The sequence below is a fragment of the Phalaenopsis equestris genome, unplaced genomic scaffold, assembly GCF_001263595.1.
Source record: "Phalaenopsis equestris unplaced genomic scaffold, ASM126359v1 Scaffold000002, whole genome shotgun sequence".
Lineage (NCBI taxonomy): Eukaryota > Viridiplantae > Streptophyta > Magnoliopsida > Asparagales > Orchidaceae > Phalaenopsis > Phalaenopsis equestris.
The window spans coordinates 16,090,203-16,113,368 of NW_018164444.1; the positions used below are offsets into that span (position 1 = coordinate 16,090,203).

General features: G+C 34.5%; 1 protein-coding gene across 1 annotated transcript; it reads left to right on the forward strand.

Moving 5' to 3' along the window:
- Nucleotides 1-373: 373 nt before the first annotated feature.
- On the forward strand, nucleotides 374-23,166 carry LOC110034115 (filament-like plant protein 3; the record flags this gene model as incomplete). Its single annotated transcript, XM_020738392.1, is given in 4 exon segments — nucleotides 374-578; nucleotides 964-1,132; nucleotides 7,123-7,321; nucleotides 22,515-23,166. Coding segments are annotated over 3 exon segments (962 nt in total), but the record flags the coding sequence as incomplete, so codon positions are not given.

Below are 23,166 nucleotides of genomic sequence, written 5' to 3' on the forward strand. Positions count from 1 at the left end.
TTATGGTCGCATGAAATGAATGTCATATTTTTCAAAGAGTATATACATGAAGAGCATGAGATAGACAATTATACTCATTATACGTTATCTTAAATATAATACCCTCCAGCGCGCCGGAGACGATTTTGCTTCACCACGCTAAGTTTATGGTCGCATGAAATGAAGCTGTCATATTCAAAGAGTATATAGATGAAGAGCATGAGATAGACAATTATACTCAACATACATTATCTTAAATATAATACCCCCCAGCGCGCCGGAGACGATTTTGCTTCACCACGCTAAAGAAAAAGCTGAACTACAGCATTTTTTCAATTAATCATTGGTGTTAAATAAGACGGAGAGGGAGAAATGGAGCTGCCAAAAGCACTTCTAAAATCAAATATCTGGGCCCCAATGGTCGAAAAGCAGATAAATCGGATGCACAGCGTGCGTGGTGCGCTGCAGCAAGGCCGACCCTGTTTTCAATGGAGTGATTTGAAAATGGTCTCCGCAGGTCTTCAACCGAATAGAAGACTGGAATGAACGGCCCAGAGTGGAACTTTTTCTCCTACCCGCATGCCCTTTGCTCTGAACTGGTGAGCATTTCCTTGAATATCATGGGCTGTGTATTTTTTATTTTCAAGCAAAGGTTTAGATTTGTGTGGCTCGCAGCTGCTTGTATATATTCGCCATCGTACCGTTTTTGAATTTTTGCCCTTTTGTATCTTCAAATGGTTGTTCAGCTCGAAAGGTAGGGTTTTCTTTTCGAAATTGGCGGATAGAAATTTCAGCTTGGTAGATTTTGTTATGGTTTGAGCATTAGGGGTTTTAAATTTGCTTCACTGTGTTTAGCCATATGAATTTTAAAAAATATTGTTGTTGGATTTTTTAATTTCTTTGATTTCGGGTCGCAGGATCTTGAATCTCTATCTTTTCTTAACTTTTTTTTTTGTCCTGGTTTGGTCTTTTTTTGTGTTGTAGACCAAGTAATACTCCCAGGGTTTGATGCGGACAATGCTGACGTCTTAGGATATCAGAGATGGATCACGGAAGTGGGATTTGGAGGAGAAACCCCTCTGAGAAGAACTTAGGTGAGTCTGAGAGCTCGGGTTCAGTCTCCTCCTATTCTGAGAGATACTCGGAGGAGCAGGTGCGGTTTTCCTTTCCTCTTCTGAAACTTCTTTTCTTTCAGTCGCTATTGCATTTTGTCTTTTTCGAATATGAGAAGCTTGAATGCTCATCAGGAATTGATCTCTGGAGAACTTTTAATTATTCACATTTAGCTTGTGTTCTTATGTGACCTCTAGGCTTCATCCATGAGACGAGACGTTTGTAAATGCCAGCATGTGTCTCACCTTTTTTATTTTCATTTTAGTTGTATTTGCAAATGCCCTTTCTGTCCCTCCTCTTCTGCATATCTATTCTTAACAAAAAAAAAAAAAGAAAAAAAAAAAAACTAGCCAATATCACTACCCATTATCCCACTAAGTGGCGTCTGTATATCAAATAAGATCATTAAAAATTTATTGGTGTCTGTATATCAAATAAGATCATTAAAAATTTATTGTGATTTGCTTTGCATTTCTAATTGTGTGTTTGATTGGCGAAGAACATATTAATCACCCAGTCCATAATTTGGCTCAGGGAAGAGTGGTTTTCCACTTTTTAGTCTTCTTGGTAATTATGCCATTCTTTTCTTGTTTTGAATTATATGCTTTAATACTCTGGCTTTAAGAGGATGATTCTCAAGAAAAGGAAAAAAAAGATTATTGGTCATTCTCCTGGGTCTTCTGCTATTTGGTACTCTTAAATGCCACATTAAAGCAATATAGCTTTATGTTAATGGAGACACTTTTAGTCCCTTTAACAAACAGTTGTAAGTCTATTGTTTTCAATGATTACCTTAAATTCTAAAGTTGGTATTGTAATGAAAATCAAAAGAACATTGATGTCCTAATTCTTTTCGCGCATTATCTTGGTATGAAATAATAATTTATGTACACCAAATAGATGAATCAATCTGTACAGTAGCATGAAGTAATCACCTTTGTTTAGTTGACACTTGCTTGGAATCGGGTGGCACACCCAAGCCGCAAGAGTTCTTCGCCTAGATCTTTGGAGAACTTGAGTAGGCCAGATACCCACTCACCTAAATACAATGAAACTCAAAGTTTGTCCCTTCAAGCGCCTTCTTCATACACCATGGACCTCAATCATGAGGTCCATTTGTCATGATCTTATAATAAATGTATTAATAAATTTAGTTTTCTCTTGTATATTCCTGTTTGCCTTAAGCACTTAAAAATATAAGGTCAATGGACAGATGACAAATAGGTGTAATATTTTGTATCTCTTTTTATAGTGAGTAGAATACTTGAAACTTTTCCTTAGATTACTTCCTTCATCTCTTTCTTTCTCTACATTTACTTTTCCTTTTTCCTTACGTTATCTATCTCATAATATTGAGGTTTGGGTGTTATCTACAAATGGTTTAGAGTCTGACATTGCAAGAGCCTTATCATTATAACCAAGAGACCTCACAGATCATGGAGAATCAGAAATTCATCACCAATGGGTAACATATAGGGATGGAGGAGAGGATATTATGAATGATCTAGGTCGCCCTTGAGTGGGTTTCACGTGTTGTTCCAAGAACCAAAAACTCCAAAAGTTTTTTAAACTTCATCATTTGATGAAACTAGCAAACAACTAAGTGTTAACCACCACTAATATATTTAATGACAACTATTATTTCAACATCAAAAGATATTTGCTCCCCTCAGTCTGGAAAGATGAGAGATGATCACAACAACTTTTAAACACATTTTGTAGAAGAATTGTAAAAGAGAATCCCATAGGAAGTTCGGGGCACTGCATTTTGAATCATGTAGTGGGAGAACCGATCCAACTAATTTTGTCATTTTGGTACCTCCTTGTTCGATATCAACAAAACTTTGTATTGACATTTGTTTTTCATCACCGTCTAGGAAAATGACACTTTGATGGTTCATATCCTTCTATTTTGAGTTATTACTTCATCGAGTTCAAGAAAATAGTCATTGTAAGGTTTGCTAGTACACAAAGGCTGCTAAAGAACTCAAAGTCTCTCTTGAAGATGAGAGATGACCCAAAAGAGTCTGGAACTTCATTGTAAGTGTCAAAGGCATATTCTTGATGTTATAATTTGGAGCCCATATTAGCACACGTCACCCTCAAATAAGGGTAGTGAGAAGGACACTTTGGATACACAATCGACTTTTAATAGCAATGGAAGTTAGTTGTGTTATTAGAGTTGGATAACAACCACGATGATGTCGAGGAATATAACAACATTACTAAATCTTCCACATTAGCTCCCCAAGGATTTTAGCCCACATACATGAATCCCAAGGCGATCCCATTGGTGGCTTAAGTTGAAATTGGAAGCAAAAGGTGTAAAGGAGAACCATAGGGAGGCCTTTGGGTAGGCTAAAACATGTTCATTCGTATCAACTCAGAAGGGTTCACTCTCATATAAGAGACCACCAAAAATTTTCGAACCATCCCAACCTTCTAAATGAGAAGAGTGTGCTAGATCATGATGGCAAGAGACAGGACCATCACTACTTCACCATTATTTGTTCTCACCCCCTATGAATGTCTATGACAGAGATGTGGGAAGCCGTTCAAAATGAGGCGTCTTGCGACATTACCAATTAAAGCACGAGGAACCTTGTGGGATGCATCTTGATTTTGCGCTTTTATAAGGACCACGAGCATTGCACGGAGGAATATTAGCATCCAAGGAATTTAGTAAAATTTTTAATCAGAGCTAGCAAGCTAAACAAGTTTATCCTTGCCAGCCCTAAGAGGAGATTAGGAAATGAGTTTGTGGAGGACAAGAGTAACGAACCAAGAATGTCGGCATATGAGAAACTTAGTCTAAGTATCAAAGAATTAATCAGAAATAGCAAGCTAAATGAGTTATCCTTGCTGATCTTTGGAGGAGATTAGGAAAGGAGCTTGTGGAGGATCAAAGAAATAAACCCTGACCTACAAAAAATGCATATAGCGGGGGTGTTACCCTTCAGGCAAGTCTCAACACACTTCGGTGGGGAAAGGCAAACATGACTATGGCATCTAGCTTGCCTATTGCGGAGATCACACTTGTCATCCTTACAGAGGTTGATAAGCAACTAAGCATAAATCCCATTCAATTATGCTATAGTGGTTATAGCTCTGAGTGTCAACCGCTAAATTGGAAACATCTTGATCGAGATAGGAAGTTACATCAACTTAATTTTCATGGGAGCGTTTGATGAGATGAATTTGGAAGGAGTATATCTAACGCCCACTATTTACTGAACTTATGGGTTTTTAGCGAAAGGTGGGAGACAAAAATGATGATGGCTTTTCGATTAGCTAGGAGAGGGCCAATAGATTGTCATGGTTGATTACATAATCATGGATACACTAGCTACCTAATCCACATTTGAAGCTTTCATAGTAGATGTGCCAACTTATTAGAGAAGAGTGGTAATCGCAAGAGAAAATTTGATACAATCCCAAGCTTGTTATCTCGAAGTTGTGGAGAGTGTGCAGGAGACCATCTAGATGTATATAGAAATGTTGGGTTGGGACCTTAGAGGAAGTAAAAGGGTTTCAACCAACGATGGGAAACCAGATTGTACACTTCATTTATGTGCCACCTTCAGCACAGACCACAGGGAATAGCTGACATAGTTCATTTTCAAGGACATTGTGGAATTTTCCTGGAGAGCCTTGAAAATGTAGAGGATTGATGTCAATTTTTCATATCATCTGCTTTAGGGTGTGTTTGGGGTAGCTTTTCAGCCGCCTTTTGTTTTGAAAAGCAAATTTGGTTCATTTGGGAGCCCGCTTTGTTAGTGTGTTCGTCAAAGAAAAGTTGAATGCAAAACAATTCCGAGTTAGGTGCGTTTTGCGGTTTCGAGTCAGGGCACATCATTGAAGTTAATCATGAGTTTGAAGACAAAACGGTTTCCATGTTGGGGCTCGATTCCACAAAAATGTGCTATAGTGTGGTGGGGAAAATACATTGCTGCATTCCCTATCTTATTCACGATATTACACCCTAGTTTTGGCTTCTCCCCGTATTCGTTTTCGGCATCTCGAGTTAGGGCACATCAGTGAGTTTTTTTTCCTCATCCGTCTTCTTGCCTTTGAATCATCTATATGTATATCGTTCTTTCTTTGGTTTTGGTCACACGAAGAAGTTTTCTATTTATTGTTCTCGTTTTTCTTCCCTGCCGCTGGATTTCCAGATTTCGATCTTCTCTATATTGACGAGTTTGATTGTTAGTTTAGGGTGTGCATTCTAAGCTATTTGGGTTTTGTATTCCATGCTATCTACTTCGAATTTGTGGATGGTTATTTCATTTTCAATTTTTGGGGGATTTGTTGTGTATTTGTGTTGCTCTGTGCGTATTGCTGAAAACTTAGGTGTGAGCTTTGCAAGTGCATAAGAATTGTGCTCTCACTTCTGTTTTGGGTATGCGTTCCATGCTATTCTGGATGAGGCTGCTTTGTTTTGAGGTTTGGTTGGCTGTGGTTGGGTTGTTTTGATTGGTTTTATTTGGCTGTAGTTGTGGTTGCTCTGGTTGGGGTTTGTTTGGCTGTAGTGAAGGCCCAGACAGTAGGACAACAATAGGAAAAGCAGCTGTAGGGAGGTTCTGGGTGATGGCCACAAGGAGGACAGTGGTGGGTTGATTTCCTGGGTGGCAGCATCAAACTGTAAGAGGAGGAATGTCTGAAAAGGCTGGGCTGGAGACTTGAAGACAGGTTGCTGTTTTTCTGGGGGCGGTAGCAAGCGTGGACAACGATGAGGATGAAGGGGATCAATGTAGGATTGAGTGGGAAAGGGTAGAAGGGGATAAACACCACCTTGGGAACAAGATACAACCGGAGCACCACTTGGAACCCTTGGATACAAGCCTAGAAAGGAAATTGAAATGAAACGCAGTAAAAATTGAATCCTAAGCATCACAAAAACAAATATATAGTCCTAGGATAGCTAGGAGTGGACACACTCTCCTTGGGCGGAAATTCCAAGGTCCTGAAGAGCCGGTCTGCCCCTCAAAAGCTAGGACCAAACCAGTCCAGGTGCACCCCAGCTGGTTCAACATTCCAAGCGCAGACACCTGTATCACTAACACTTCTAAATATAGGGTCAGAGGACATAAGATGGGATTGTTATAGTATTTTGTTCCACTTTCTATAGTAAACAGAATACTTTGAGCTTTTCTCTTTATAGTCCTTTATCTTCCTCTTTTTTTCTGCTACATTTTTTTTTCTTTTTCTATAGTGCCAACTAGTAAGGTTTGGTTATCATACATGAACTGGTTTGGATCTAACGCTATTCAAGAAAATAAGATGCCCCTTCACTTGGTTCTGATCATATGTATGATAACCTTGTTTCTTTTAAGCTCTCCAATACCTTTTATTTGCATCCCTTATTTAATTTGAATTTACCTTTGTACATATGTTTAGATTTTGGTGGCCATTGTTTTGTAGTGAATAGTATTAACGTTTTCTTACACCTTTCGTGCCATTGGAATTAGGTTATGTAATACATTGTTGATCTTCTATGCATAAGAACTTTCTTCAAAAGTTATTTGAGCCATGTTCTGATTTCTTTTTTAATCTAACGTTAGAACTTTAATGCTTACATCACTGCTTGTTCCTGCCCAATTTATCTTGATTTCCTCAAAAATGACTACTGTGTTGATAATTGAACCTTAAAAAATAAATGAATTATTTCAAAAGCAACGCTTGTCACGCATTTATAAATACTTGATTCGCTTGCAACTATTTTTTTTTATGAAGATCGCATTTCCATGATGACATTACTTGATTCGTTTGCAATGGTTCATGAAGATCTTATTATGATTAAAATTTTCTTCTGAACCTACTTAGCCAGAGAATAAGGAGCGTCTTTTTTCGCTTTACAATTTTTTGCTTCAAGACGAACCATTGTGGCTACAACAGTTGTTTATTAAACCATTACTATCCTATGATAGCTCTGCTTCCGCATTTTATGTGTGCATTATTGTGTTTCTTTTGGTTACGTAGGTTGGATGGATGAAATTTTGATAATAGCTTAATTAATGTTTTGCTTTTCAGGAGGTATTTGGCTCTTTTCCCAATGAAAGTTCTATAAAACATGCTCACTCATTAGAAATTTCATTGATTAATGAGGGTAATGAAGGACCTGCAACTGTCAAGAGTTTAAATGAGAAGCTTTCTGCTGCTCTTTTAGATGTTGCAGCGAAAGAAGATCTGATAAAGCAGCATGCAAAAGTTACAGAAGAAGCCATTTCAGGTAATCTAGGGCAACTTCATCCTTCGCTCTTAAGAATTTCTTAATCATTGCAAATTTTTAAGTATTGGCTCAGCAAAGGTTGATCGTAGATTAATCTGTCTTGCTCCTGAACAATTTATTTTCACTTTGCAGTAGGTTCTTACTTTTAGTCGTATCCCTCTTAAGTAATTTCAGAATGCAAAAACTTTGTACATCTGTCTCGATATATACTATTTTATTCCTGCTACACGTGCTTAACAAGTCACATTAAAATCTAATGAAACTAAGATTTTGCTTTTTGATCTTATGGGGAAGTCTAATGGAGTAAAAGCTGAGAAATGTCAGTTCCAAAGCTCAATTAATTTTATGTTATTAGAAGATTGACATTAAATTAATATTTTTGTCAGGCAATTAGTTAAAAATTATAAAGTTGAACTAAAATATGTTTGCATAATTTTTATTTTATTAATTTTGAAAAATTTTGATCAAGTACTATAAGAATGATTTAAGTGTACGTTAAGGAGAATGTAAGCATGTCAAAGTACAGTGAGGTTAATTGATGATGGAGTGATTACTAACATTAGAAGCATCAATCAAGTGGCAGAAGAGTTTCTAATCAATATAAGTTAAGATAAAGAAGCATTAATATAATTTTATGCTGTATTATTAAAATTGAGATACTTATGCCTTTTGGCAAATGACATTTCTTGTACCCGAGGTTTCTAATGAGTTGAGTGAGAAATGTGAATAATATGTATGAAAATTGTGATGAGAGGCTTAACATTAGTGTCAAAGTGTCACCCTCCAATCATTGTTATTAGCCATATTTTAACTATTCAAAGTCATGGATCTTATTTCTTCATTCATTGTTGCAGAGTGCGTCAAAGTCAGTTTTATGGATCTTATTTCTTCATTCATTGTTGCAGAGTGCTTAAAGAGGTTTTAAATCTATTCAGCAAAGATTTTTTTGCACAACTTATATGTTGAATAATGCTGAACGTTTGTTCTCGAGTTCCTTCTGACATCATTATAAGCTACCTTTATTAAAATATATTATATCCACCCAACCATATATTGATTGTTAAATTTGAATTAAGAAAAATAAAATAAAATAAATAAAAAGAAATTAAAGTAAATAAAGTCCTACCCACTCCCGCCCGATGATGCTCTTACTACTCTCGCTTCTCATTATGAAAATAACCGAAGAGTCCTCTCCATTTTGGGGTTCAAAAAGCTGAGCCAAAGGAACTTTGACAAATCACCACCCTTCTCTTCATTTCACATGATAGAGAAGAAACTTTTGGTTCCTCACGCTCGCTCACAGCCTCATAGAAGCCCTCACCTGCCTTTACGATGCAGTCATGGTTAGAGCCAGATTGGAAAGCAATGTCGGGCGACATGCAAAGACTTTTGAAACTCCTAAATATCCCTCTCGTGGCCTCAACAATCACAATACAGACATGACTAGGGCTTGCCAATTATAGAATCATATATACAGGAACCTTTAAAACTCCCGTCTTTCTCTCTTGCGCATCTCTTCTTCGATACAATAGCACGGTCATGACTAGGGCTTGATGGGAAGGTAATGACGGAATCAAGACATACTCCCATCTTTCTCCTCTTTTAGCCTCCTTTCATCTTCCTCTCACCATATCTCCAACCTAAACGCAACGACAGAATGCAACCTACAAGTTAACTGGATCATGGCATACATAACATCAAAACTCTAATTGTTCTCTTCAGTTCAATCCCTCTCAAGATGGAAAACAACGGGATCGTGACACACAAAAACAACCAAAGTTTCCTCTTGTCGACGACCATTCCATTACGATTAGTGCTAGCTGACAAAGCAACGACGATGCAGCGGCGTACAAAGATCAGCAAAATTACCACTTTTCTTATCCTGCCATCCCTCTTACTTGAAACCACTAAGATACCACGACTTTTGTAGAACAAAACTCACTCCCACATTCTCACCGCCTTCCAGACGAGGCTTTCAAGGCTGGTATCAACTTCTTCAACAACGCTTTGATATATCTTGTGCCTCAGCATAGAGCAACTCAAGGAAGGAGCGAGGAATTACTGTGGAATTTGGGTGTGGCAGTAGAGAACTCTTCGAAATCATGTAGCCTTGGCTACTAAGTTGTTAGCAGTGTTGTCAGATTAAGGCATTGTCCTTGAAAATTCAAAACATGGAACCGTTGCTATAATTACCAAGGCCGAGCCTCATGACTGCAATACAAGCTATGCACAAGGAGATTATTTGTGTGATGAAGAAACAATAAGGGTTGTTTGCACAAAAGGTTTAGAAAGGATTAAGGAATTAATAGTTATGAGTGCATCATTTGATTATGGAGAAGATGGGCAGCTTCATCTTGCAAAGGATGGGGGTCATTGTCATCACAGATAGAACATGCTGTTGATATGACCGACAGAGAGATTGAGCAAGCCATGCTAAAAGCTGATGATTATGGTCCTAATATATACATGCTTGAGCACCAATTTGCCATAAATTTATTTTCTTTAGGATTTTGAACGAATATACTGTCATGCCGTGGATACATTAAACATAGAAATACAATAAATAATACGCTTCATAGGAAAAGTGACACTGCCTCCGTAGATGCTGGGCATATCTACCCTTTAACAACAAATTCACTAGTAGCTACAAGAGATAGGATTGTTATGACACATCGTGCTCAAGCTGTAATTTCTAATATGGAATCATCGTCGTCGATATCATTGCTTCGTTTGAAAAGGTATAAAATAGGGCAAGAGGGTAATTTTTAAAATGTCCACTCGATGAAACGTGAGTAACCATTCTTGAGAATTAAGTACCTTTCGGAAAAATCGCAGATTCATTTGAAAAATTTTATAAATCTAGGGGTTTTTAAAATACCTGTTTAGGGAATCACGAGTACTTGTTCTTGGTAATTAAGTACTGTTCGGGGAAAGTAAAGTACCGTTTGGGGAAATGCTTGCTTGTGATTTTACATTTTTTGCAGGTACATTAAAGTCATGTTGTGTCTTTTAAGACCACGAGTTAAATAATTCATTTTTGCTCGATAGCTGTTGTGTCTGGCAACACTGACCGATGAATCTTTTATGACAGCTGGGAAAGTTGACATTCTCTTGGTGCTCACTGATGGAGCTGATGCCGGGAGTTGCTGAAATTTTTGGTGATTTGTACTTGTAAATAATTTAAAATTTTTTGACCTTTTAAATTTATAACATAATTTAAAAATATTTATGATTTGAAATTTAAAATATTTGAAAATTTGTGGCTTTGAAATGTCAGCTTTTAGGGTTTTAAACACAACTTGAAAATTTGGTGCTTCAAAATTCAGGCTCTTATGGATTTTTTTTTCAAAAGAATAATTTAAACTTTGGGGCTTTCACAATTGAAATCTTAGTGTTTAAAATTAAAAATGAGAAATTTCAAACTTAGGTTTCAATGGTTGAAAATTAACCCAAAATTAAGCTTTTCATAACTAAGAGCCCACAATTTAAAATTACTTCAAAATTTAGGTTTTTAAATTTATACTCTTAGATTTGAATCATTTAAATATACCAAAATTGACCCAAATATTAAATATTGGTGCTTTCAAAAATACTTTAATATATTTGGGGCCTTAGCTAAATTTAAAATTGAAATTTCAAAATTCAGAAGGCTAAGCATAAATTGAAATTAAAATACCCTTATTTGAAAACTGTTTGACTTGAAATTGCTCGCCACTGGATTCACAATACACCTACTGGCGAATAGAAGGCAGTCTCTCTTAAAACCCAAAGATGTAACCTTGCATGCTCCTCAACGAGAAAATATTTAAATAAAAGCTTTTAGTTTCAAATGGCTTTAAAGGTTTCAAAGCCTATACAAACTTCATGGGTATTCCTTAATTCAAATAAAATGTCTTAGAACTTTGACGAATTTTTTTGAGGCTTATGTGAATGATAAGTTGGATTTTTTAGTTATATATGCTTTAAAATTTTTATCAAAGTGAGTCAACTATGCATTGTTTCAAAATCTCGCATGCCTTTTAATGTACATTTCATTTGAACTTCATAGTTTAAAGATTGTGCAAGTTTTCAAAATCTATTAAATTGTTTAAGCTATTTAAATATATGAAATTGAAAAACCGCATGTGCTTCATCGAAGTGAACTAAATATTTAACATTAAACAATTTCAGAATGTTGTGCTGGTTAAAATGAAGTTTTCACTCACTTCATCTGATAAGTGTGCAATATTCATTTGAAAAATTTAAGGTTTTAAACTTAAAGAACCCTCATATACTAAAAGTTAAAACCAAGATAATTAAACTATGAATGCTATCCATCGGGCTTCACTGTTTAGAGGACATAGTTGTAAGTCCCGCCCAACTAGTCCGATTCTCCTACTCACAAGGATTCTAGTAAATTTAATAATAAATGTCTAATTTATAACAATACAAATTTGTAAGTTTAAATCACCTAGTCAGATTATCCTTATAAAGACAATAGCATAGTTGTAAGTCCCTCCCAACTAGTCCGATTCTCCTACTCACAAGGATTATAGTAAATTTAATAATAAATGTCTAATTTATAAGAATACAAATTTGTAAGTTCAAATCACCTAGTCAGATTATCCTTATAAAGACAATAGTGAATAAAACTTATCTGTTAAAAAACCTAAATCTAACAAACTTCAACCGAATTAGTTTTTTCCAAACCAATATTAAATCCATCATGTCATCGGTCTTACCCGAAACCACTAAGGTACCATGACTTTTAGAGAAGATAACTCACTCCCGCGTTCTCACCACCTCACAAACGCTCAACGGAATTAGTTTTTTTCAAGCCAATATTAAATCCATCATGTCATCGGTCTTACCCAAACCACTAAGGTACCATGACTTTTAGAGAATATAACTCACTCCCGCGTTCTCACCACCTCACAAACGAGGCTTTCAAGGCTGGCATCAACTTCTTCGACAACGTTGTGATATATCTGATGCCTCAACCTAGAGAAACTCAACAAAAGAGTGAGGTATACCCTGGATTCTTGGTGTGGAAATGAAGAATTCTGCAAAATCACGTAGTCTTGGGCACTAAGTTGTTGGCAGTAGTGTTACCAGGTTAGGGCATGCTCTTGAAGTTACAAAACATGGATCAGTTGCTATAATTACCAAGGTTGAGCTTCATGAATGCAGCACAAATTATGCATAAGAAATAGTACGGGTTGCTTGCACACAAGGTCCTAAAGGATTAATTAATAGCTATGGGTGCATCATGTGATTATTGAGAAGATGGGCAGCTTCATCTTGCAAAACGAAAGGATTAATTAATTAATAGCTATGGGTGCATCATTTGATTATTGAGAAGATGGGCAGCTTCATCTTGCAAAGGAATGCGGTCATTCTCATCATAGAATATATTATGCTGCTGATATGACAGATAGAATGAGCAGGCTTTACTAAAAGCTGAGGATGATGATCCTAATATATACATGTTTGAGCACCATCTTCTCAATAGATTTATTAACTTCAGAATAATGTAGGAATATACTATCATGACGTGGATACATTTAACACCAAAATACAATAGATAGTACACTTCATAGGAAAAATGGCATTGCTCGCATCCGAAGGAGCTGGACACATCTACCCTTAACAGCAAATTCGTTGGTAGCTACAGGAGATGGGGATTGCTGTGGCACATCATACTCAAGCTATAATTTCTAATATGGAATCGTCATCGTTAATATTATCGCTTCGCTAGAAAATATATAAAATGGGATAATATGACAATTTTTACAATGTCCACTCGAGGGAGTGCGAGTACCCATCTTTGGAAATTAAGTGCAGTTTGGAGAAATCACAGACTCATTTGGAAATTTTTTATTAAATTAGATGTTCTTAAATTACCCATTTTGGGAGACGCAAGTACCCATCATTGAGAATTAAGTACCATTCGGGGAAGTAAATTATCATTTAGGAAAATACTTACTTGGGATTTGACTCTTTTTTCATGTGCGTTGAAGGCTTGTTGCGTCTATTAAAACTGCGGGTTAAATACTTTATTTTTGCTTTCCGGCCTCGGTGTCTCACAACGCTGACAAGCGAGCCTTTTAAGACAGTTGAGAAGGTTGGCATTCTGTTGGTGCCCTTTAGCATAAGTTGATGCTCGAAGACTATCAAAATTTTGGGTGCATTGAACTTGTAAACAATTTTAAACTTTTAGACCTTCTGAATTTATAAACTAATTTAAAAATATGAATCATTTGAATTTTAAAATATTTGAAAATTTGAGGCTTTGAAATGTAATTTCTTAGGGTTTAAAAATAATTTAGAAATTTTGGGATTTAGAATTTAGGCTCTTAAGGATTTTTTTAAGAAACATAATTTAAATTTTGGGGCTTTCAAACTTGAAATCCTAAGGTTTAAAATCAAAATCATGGAGAATTTTCGAACTTAGGTTTCAATTGTTGAAAATTAACCCAAAATTGAGTTTTTCAAAACTAAGAGCCAGGGTTTAAAATTAATCCAAATTTTGAGATTTTTAAATTCAAACTCTTAGATTTGAATCATTTGAAGTTATTAAATTGACCCAAATATTCAATATTTGTGCTTCCAAAAATTATCTAATATATTTGGTGGCTTAGCTTAATCGAAAATTGAAATATCAAATTTCAGAAAGTCAAGCTTAAATTAAAATTAGAATCCTCTTATTTGAAAAGCTAAGTTTGACTTAAAATTGCTCGCCACTAGATTCACAATACTTCTGCTAGCAAACAGAAGGTCCCTCTTAATGCCCAAAGTTGTAACCTTGCATGCACTCCAATGAGATAATATCTAAATAAAAGTTAATAGTTTCAAATGGCTTTAAAGTTTTTGACTTAAAATTGCTCGCCACTGGATTCACAATACTTCTGCTAGCAAACAGAAGACGGTCCCTCTTAATGCCCAAAGTTGTAACCTTGCATGCACTCCAATGAGATAATCTCTAAATAAAAGTTAATAGTTTCAAATGGCTTTAAAGTTTTCAAAGCCTATATAAACCACATGGGTATTCCTTAAGTCAAAAGAAATGTTATGGAACTTTGACGAGTAGTTTCGAGGCTCATATGAATGATAAGTTGGATACTAGTTAGTTGTATATGCTGCATAATATTTATAAAACTGAGTCAACTATGCATAATTTCAAAATCTTGCAAGCGTCTTTTATTGTAAATTTCATATCAAATTCATATTTAAAGATTGCGCAACTCTTCAAAATCTATAAAATTCTTTAAGCTATCAACTGTATGAAATTTAAACCCCGTATGCGCTCCACTAAAATGAATTAGTATTTAAAATTAAACAGTATGAGAATGCTTTGCTAGATAAAATGAAGTTTTCACTCACTTCTCCTGATAAGCTTGCAATGTTCATTTGAAAAAATTAAGTTATTTTAAAATTAAAGAACTCTCGTATCCTCAAAGTTAAATCCAAAATAACCAAACTATGAATAGTTTGTTGATGGTGACAAACTTTGGATTGATTTCAGTTCACAATGAGTAATGTCATATCAAATGCATTCCTATATTCACAATAAGAAAAATTTCATAACAGTAAAGATGTGATCCAAGTCCATTGTTTACGTGATTTTGTCGTTAAATGGTGCCACAAAATAATAGTTACGACCAGAGCCCTCTGACCGAGTGGTCGTCAAATGACACAATTATATTACGGTCAATACTGCAACTCGTATGTTTCTCAACAACTTGGAAAATTGCATAACAATAAAGATGTGATCCGAGTCCATTGTTTGCGTGGTTTTGTCGTTAAATGGTGCCGCAAAATAATAGTTACGACCAGAGCCCTCTGACCGAGTGGTTGCCGTCAAATGACACAATTATATTATGGTCAATACTGCAACTCGTATGTTTCTCAACAACTTATTACCATTTGAGTTATGAACCATATGAGTACAATTGATTGACATAAAATCTTCTGTCTATTGATGTCGAACTAAATTTGTCTCCTTAGTCAAACATCCACCTCAGATGTACAAGGATCCCTTGGATGATGCAACCCATGGTTGCTAATAAGGATTTTCAGTTTGTTTGGGTCGAATATCTCTTCTAACTAAGTAGATCAGGGACAATGATAACCCGGGACGACGGAAGCATGTGATTTTGATCAAGTTGGTCATCATTTCCCCAACTATCTGATTTAAGCTTCAAGTGATAGATTTTAAAATTTAAAATATAAATCATTTGCTATTATATGTTGATCAGTTTGGTTGGGTCGATTATCTCTTCTAACTAAGTAGATCAGAGACAATGATAACTCGGGACGACGGAAGCATGTGATTTTGATCAGGTTGGTCATCATTTCCCCAACTATCTGATTTAAGCTTCAAGTGATAGATTTTAAAATTTAAAATATAAATCATTTGCTATTATATGTTGATTATTCAGTGTTAAATGACTAGCCTTAATCGAAAGGGATCTAGTTTTGATTCTCTAGTTAATGTCAAAAACGAAGAGCACAATTTAAGGCTCAATCTAGCGGTGTAAATGAGTTTAGTGGAGTTGGAATGACTCGCAACTTGAGCTTGATTAATTAAATAATTTTGAGCTTGAGCTCAATTCTATGAGCTCAAGTTGGCTTCTTATTATGAAACTAGAAATGTAGTTTTGATTCAAGTAGTTATTGTAATAAAACGTTAAAAAAATTGAGAAAATGTTGAAGTAATAAGAAATCACTTGATATAAGAAAGTGGAATATAATTTTTAAATATAAAAACTTTGCACATAACTCTTGAAATTAGAAATGTAGTTTTGATTCAAGTAGTTATTGTATTAAAATGTTAAAAAATTTGAGAAAATGTTGAAGTAATAAAAAATCACTTGATATAAGAAAGTGAAATATAATTTTTAAATATAAAAACTTTGCACATAACTCTTGAAATATTATAAATTTTATTTTATTTTAATATTTTTTTTAAAGGAACTTGCTAATGAGGTAAGCTCATTAGCTTATCAAACTCGGCTTATGAGCCATTTGTTGAGCTGAGACTGAGTTAGCCCACCGGTCTACTTTACTAAGTCAATTGCACCATTTAATTTAATCTTAGCATTCTTGATACTTCCTTACGTGTGTGTCTCAAAGGAGGTCATGGATATTGAGATGATATCCCTTGAAATTTTATGTGCTGAGAATCCTAAAAAAGCATGTAAGCTTTTATGCTTGAAACCCCAAAACTTATAGTAAATCATATATATCTTGTCGGAGAATTATTTGAGTCAACAAAAGAGCATGATGGCCTATGCATGAATAGAAGTATAGACTAATTATTTTTTTATTGATAAATCATATCCCACCAGGTGTTCTACCATTGCCCTTTTATAACTATAGGTTTAATAGAAAGGCTTGAATAGGTTCTTATGTTTTTTGCTTTTTAATGACGAATTGCTAATGTGACATCCAACTTTCTTGGTGTTGAAAATTGTCAAGAAAAACCCAATAGAAGGGTGTGATCTAAAATTTTTGAATTATTTTTATTCAATATTAATTGAATTTTACCTATATTAGTCCATTAACAAGGTTATCAAAACATCTAAATCCAATGACACCCATTAAAATCTACTGAAGTCGATGTAGGATGCGGGATTATTGGGATTTCTCGGGTTTGCATGTCGTGGATCCCACGATCACAAGAGTAACGGGCCCCGAGAAATTTTTTATTTATTTATTTTCTATTTGTAGAAAGTGTCCTTTATCTTTTCTTTTCTTGTTATTTCCTATGTATCTATTTTCTAATTCGATTGTTTTTTATTAGGACACATTTATATATGCTGCATTATATTTGGTTGAATTTTTAGCTTGATTTTATGATTTTAGAGATTTTTCTCTGATTTTTGCTTTTCGACCTCTTCCTTTTGCAAGTAGTGTGTTTGTAGCTTAACCAAGAGCAGATGGTATCACCCTCAATGTTTGCACCTCACCGTTTTGCTGCTTTCTTGCTATTTTCATTCATGCAAATTTTCAAAACCGTTGCAAACTTTTTAAAGTACGACTTCATTGCTTTCCCTCCTATACTAGGAACTGTTTTTCTTCTTATAGTAGGAAGTTGTTTTTCCACTTTCAGCTCTTCCAACCACCTTTCACATGGAATTTCAGCCGCCATCCATCCTCCCACTTGCTAACCATCATGCAAGCATTGTAAGTCTCTTTTGTCTTCTCCGACATCTTCTAGAAGTCTTAGAATTATGTCATTTGATATTAGAGCTTGACAAATCCTAAATTTTTAGGGATAGTCTTTCTCGCCCCAAATCAAAATTCACAAAAAAATTATCCCTACCACATGCCCTAACCATTCCCACCCGAATTTCTAGCTTTAATCCTAAATTTTTAAAATTTAACTTTCCTACCTCTTCTAAAATTCACTTTGATTTCTACCTCCAAAACTTTGGTAAGGAGAAAAGAACGCCATACCGCCAAGGAGAAACCTTCAGGAAGGTGTCTTGGAACTTACTATACAGGATATGTAGCAAAAAATCTTCTAACTGTAGCATAAGCTTGGCACCATTGGAGACAACCCCACAATGGTGACTTGTTAGATCAAGATGAGAAAGTGAATCTCTTATATTAGAAAGTTTTTAGTGATGGCGAACCAATATCTCAGTGATTTGGCATGGAATATTAGAGGAGAAGCCTGAATTTTAGAGTGGAAATACCATATTTTGATGGTCGCATGGATTCATAGGAGTTCATCGAGTAGTTTCAGACAGTTGAACAAGTTTTTGAATGTAAAGATGTTCTACCTAACAGATGGGTAAAGCTAGTCGTCATCAAGTTGAAGAAGAGTTCATCTCTATGGTATAAAAAAATAAGGTGCTTATCTAGCTTGAGGGAAAATATAAAGTCATTGCTTGGAAAGGGAGATGAAACACAAGTTTCCACCAATTTTATTACAAACAGGATTTGTTCTTGATACTTCATAACTTACAACAAAAGGATTTCTTAGTATGAGAGCACACGGTTGAATCCAAGACATTCATGTTGATGTGTGAACTAAGGGAGCCCGAAGAAAACACCATAGCTCAATATCTTAAGGGATTGAGATCTTTTTTGGCAATATGTTATAGTTACAACTCTATTAGATAATACAAAATAACCCGACCTTAGCCTTGAAGATAGAGAGAAAACACCACATCATCAGGTTCATTCTAACTTCCAAATAAATTCAACTTTCATATCAATTAGAAAGAGAATAGAGACTAGTGTACTTAGACCTGTTTCTCAAGAAGAGTAGCCGACATAGAAGAAAAGATAACCAACCAAACTGGCACCCCCAAAAACACTCTAACCATTAAGTGTTTCAAATGTCATGGATATGGGCACATTGCATTCAACTGTCCAAATTGGAGGGTGATATTTTTAGGGTGCAGTAGAGTAGACTGAGTGAAGAACCAGAGAAGAAGAATGGAATTGAGTACCAGTTACCTGCAAATGACAGTGAAATGCTTGTGGTTTGAAGAGTTCTCCATAGCAGGCCTAAGAGAGATCAGCAACGGCTCATGTATAATTTTCCATAACCGTTGTACTATATAAGAGAAGTTGTGCAGTCTCATTATAGATAGAGAGCTATGAAAATGTGGTATCTATGTAGATGGCGGATAAACCGAGTCTCATCAACTATAAAATTTATTCCTGTTCGGCTCATTTGCTTAACAAACATATTACTTAACGAGCTGAACACGAACTATACTCGAATGCGAGCTTTCTTGACAAAGCATATGTATAATTACTTTTTAAAATTACAAATTTGAAAATTATATTTCACAAATTTAACATTAAACTCATAAGATTACTTGAATACAACCAAGAGAAAATATAGAGTGGAAGTGCCCAAAATCTCTCATTTTAATTGCATAAAAACTATCACATAAGCATTAAAATAGGCTTAGTTTTGATACTTCTCAAATGTCCACAATATTTTAGTTCACCAAACTTGTAAGTTAATCATTGTTCCCACATTCACATATTAATTGGTAAATTAAAAAATGCTAGGATTTCAATTTAACTTATTTCTTCAAGTAGAAGAAAATTATTGTGACGAGAGAAGACGAATGAGATATTATTGCTTTTTTACCTCTCACTAGAGTTGTAATTGAGTTGAATCAAGTTGATGTTTAGCTTAATCGTGAGTTGAGTTTTTACATGTGTCTTCATGTTGGGCTTGTTTTTATTTTTTAATAATCATACCAAACGTGTTTATATGAATCGAACGGTAACTCCAGCAAGTTAAAAAATAAGTTAAATTTAAATGAGTACTTTATTTTCATATAAAATTATTAGCTAATTTTACAAATTTAAACATGTAATTCAATAAATTTGAAATCAATATTTAACTTGTTTATACCAATTAAATAAAGTGATATATAAGCTGTAAGCAAATTTAATTGCAATCATATAAATACTAACAAATTAACTAATTACAATAAAATAAAAACAATTTATTGCATCAAATTAATATGCATATTAATATTAAGTTATAATGTATTACTACTAAATATATAATTAAATAAGTGAAAACTAATTAAATTTTATTTAAATAATATATCATATATGATTTGAGCATTCATCTAGCATATAACAAAGCATTTAACGAGTTACTTCTTGAACAACAAATGAGTTTTTTCGTAAGCACAAGTAAATGTGTTGGACTGTATTTAAGTTTGGTTGGTTTAACTTTTGAGTTCTTAAAAATTGTCCAAGCTTATTTTTTAATAATTTGAACAAACTCGAGTACTAGTCAAGCTGAGTTCAAGTTGTTCCTCGAGTGTAATGGTTCATTTATAATCCTACCTCTCCCCCTTCCTCGACTTCCTCAATCTATCTTGTCGAAGCCATCAAAGCCATAAAATAGTCGGCTATATGACTGAAGGTTCTTCTTGCTTGCTCTCGCAAGTATTGGTCAAATGGAAGGTTTATTTACTCGTGTGTTTGTCGTTCTGTCACGACCTAACTTGATAGTTTAAAATTAACCAAGTCGGGAATTGCAGATGGATACTATTAAAATTTAATTTAATTTTCACATAATTTCAGAACTTCAATATATAGAAAAGCGTCACTAAAAAAATCACAAAGTATACTACACAAAAATCAAAACATCCAGACATAACAACATTCATTAGACAATATCTCAAATTAGTGTTAACAATATATCACTATCTAAATGAAAATAGTACAAAAAAACTATACTCATAATACATACAAGCATTAGTCCTGTAAATTAAATCTCTCCTGTCAAACGTATCAATCTTATAGTTTTTCTTTTTCTGAAAAAAATAATTAAACTAAATAGTAAGTTTTTTCACAACTTAATTAGCAATTACAACATAATATGCATTAAATTTATATGCAAATGCTATATATGAATAACCAAAAGAAATATAATTCATCACTTCATAAAACTGTAAACTTCATTTTTAATTTAACCCTTCCAATTTTAATTTAAGTTACTATCATTTTTAACCTTTTTAAGAAATCATATTAGGATTAACGTCATATCTGAAGGTATCCCCAAAATTGTACTCGTAAGTACCTTAAAAAATTTGCACATGAAGTTACACATTTATCATTTTCATTTCTTTTATTGTGTATGGGTACATCGTATCCCTTCCAATATTCTTTAGGAATAATCTTGAATGACTTAAGCTTTTACATTTCACTACTTTTATTTACTTCCATTTAAGGTTATTGAAACTACTACTTTCCCCTTTTCATTTTCATTTAATTGATTTTAGAAATTCTTTCATTCATAATATGCCTCAGATTATAAAAATAGGTATATAAAGCAATAAGGCATTCCTTTTTTTATTCAATAAAACCTTAATTTAATATATACAAGAAAATAATTATTCTTATGCTTTAAAAGTCCTTTGTAAAAATAACCACTTCACTTTCTTGATTATCACCTATATCAGTCAAAGTTGCATGTAATTATAAGAACATCATTCTAAAAGAAAGACTTAAATATATCTAATTTATTTAAATATTTTTCTTTTTAAAAATTCCCACTAAATCTACTCATGAAAACTTAAGATCTATCTACTGACATATAATAAAAAACAACACATATAAATAAGTATATAAATTCTTACCTTAAAAGCTTTGGTTTGCTTCTTTGAGCAAAAGATTCCTCTTTCCCCCTTATAATTTTGATTGATTTAGGCTCTATTCTTTTGCCTTTAATATATGATTAAGGTAAACCTATTATTAGTATTTAGTAAGTAAACAATTAAAATCATACAACCCTAAAACATCTTTGTCTTCGGCCACATAAATCAGAACTTCGGCTCTTCACTTTGCTCTCGTGACTCTTCCTCTTCTCTAGTACAAGAAGTTTGCATCTCCTTTACTTTAATTCGAAACTTAATAATTTCGATTCTGATTCAATTAAATTTTCTATTAACACTATTTAAATAAACATCTACTTTATTTATATACACTTTTATTAAATAACTTAATTAAAATCTTTAACTCACCCTTTTATCTTGGTTGACAACTCTAACATGCATGCAAAGGCTTCCGTTCTTCCTCTTCTTTTCCGGTCTCGGCTCGACCAATTAGAGTATGTGCGTTATCTTCTTCCTCATACAAACACAGGGCCTTGCGTTGCTCCTTCCTCTTCCTTTGCATGTGAGCGTAACGTCTATTTAATTTTTTTTAGTTATTACACGTTCTCTCCTCTCTGTTGCTCCCACTCACCTACCCATAACAACTCTTTTGCTTGCCTTTTCTTATGTTGTGGCCTAATATTCCCTATTTAGGATTTAGAAAGGCGAGAGGGAGAAGATGGAAAATCAAGTCAGTTTTTTGGTTCAAGCCTGTCTAGTTCAGGAAGCCGGGAGAGAATACATGCTATTACAGGTTAAGATTTTCTCCGACAAATGTTGATCATTGAAAGTTAATCCAAAAAGCTTCAAAATTTGACCGAAGTGCCCTTTAAAATGCTAAGAAATTCTAGATTTTCTTATCCCTATAGATGTACAAATTTTGATAATTTTCTCTCCATTTGAGAATTTTATAGTTCCATTCCTGTTTTTGCGCATTGAAAATACTAGCTGCTTTTCAATGATATTTGAGTTTGCTATAAATTTATATATTAATGTTTTTCTAACTGAGCTTTTTTTTTTATTCGATATTCATTCCTTTCTAAACCGAATACTTTAAATGGTAGGCTGGGAGACCGCAGAATCTGAACTTGCAGCTTTGAAACAGCAACTTGAAGCCTCTTCTTTGAAAAACTCTCTTCTCGAGGATAGAATCAACCACCTTGAGGAAGCTATCAAAGAATGTGTTAGGCAGCTGAGACAATCAAGGGAGGCGCAAGAGCAGAAACTTCAGGATGCCATCCTTTTGAAGACAGTTGAATGGGAATCTAAGAAGTCGGAGCTTGAAAAACAGCTCAAGCAGCTTCATGCACAACTTGAAACTGCAAAAACTGAGGCCTTTACCAATACTGATAATTCTATCAGCTTGAGGCTTGAATCTCTAGAGAAAGAAAACAAATCTTTAATGACCGAGCTCCTTGCTCAATCTGAACAACTACGTGTGTGCACATTAGAGAGAGAATTGAGCACTCAGACAGCTGAATTAGCCAGCAAGCAGCATTTGGAAAGCATAAAAAAGGTGGCAAAGTTTCAATCCGAGTGTCGTAGGTTACAAGTTGTAGCGCGCAGAATAACATCAGCAAGATGCCATAGTCGTCCAGTCTCCGACACAGTCTTTGTGCAAAATCTTTTAGTTAGCCAATCAGAGAACAAGAAAATTTTGACTGGTGTGTATAATGATCTGGAAAGCTTGGGTTCATGGTCATCAGGGCTAATTGC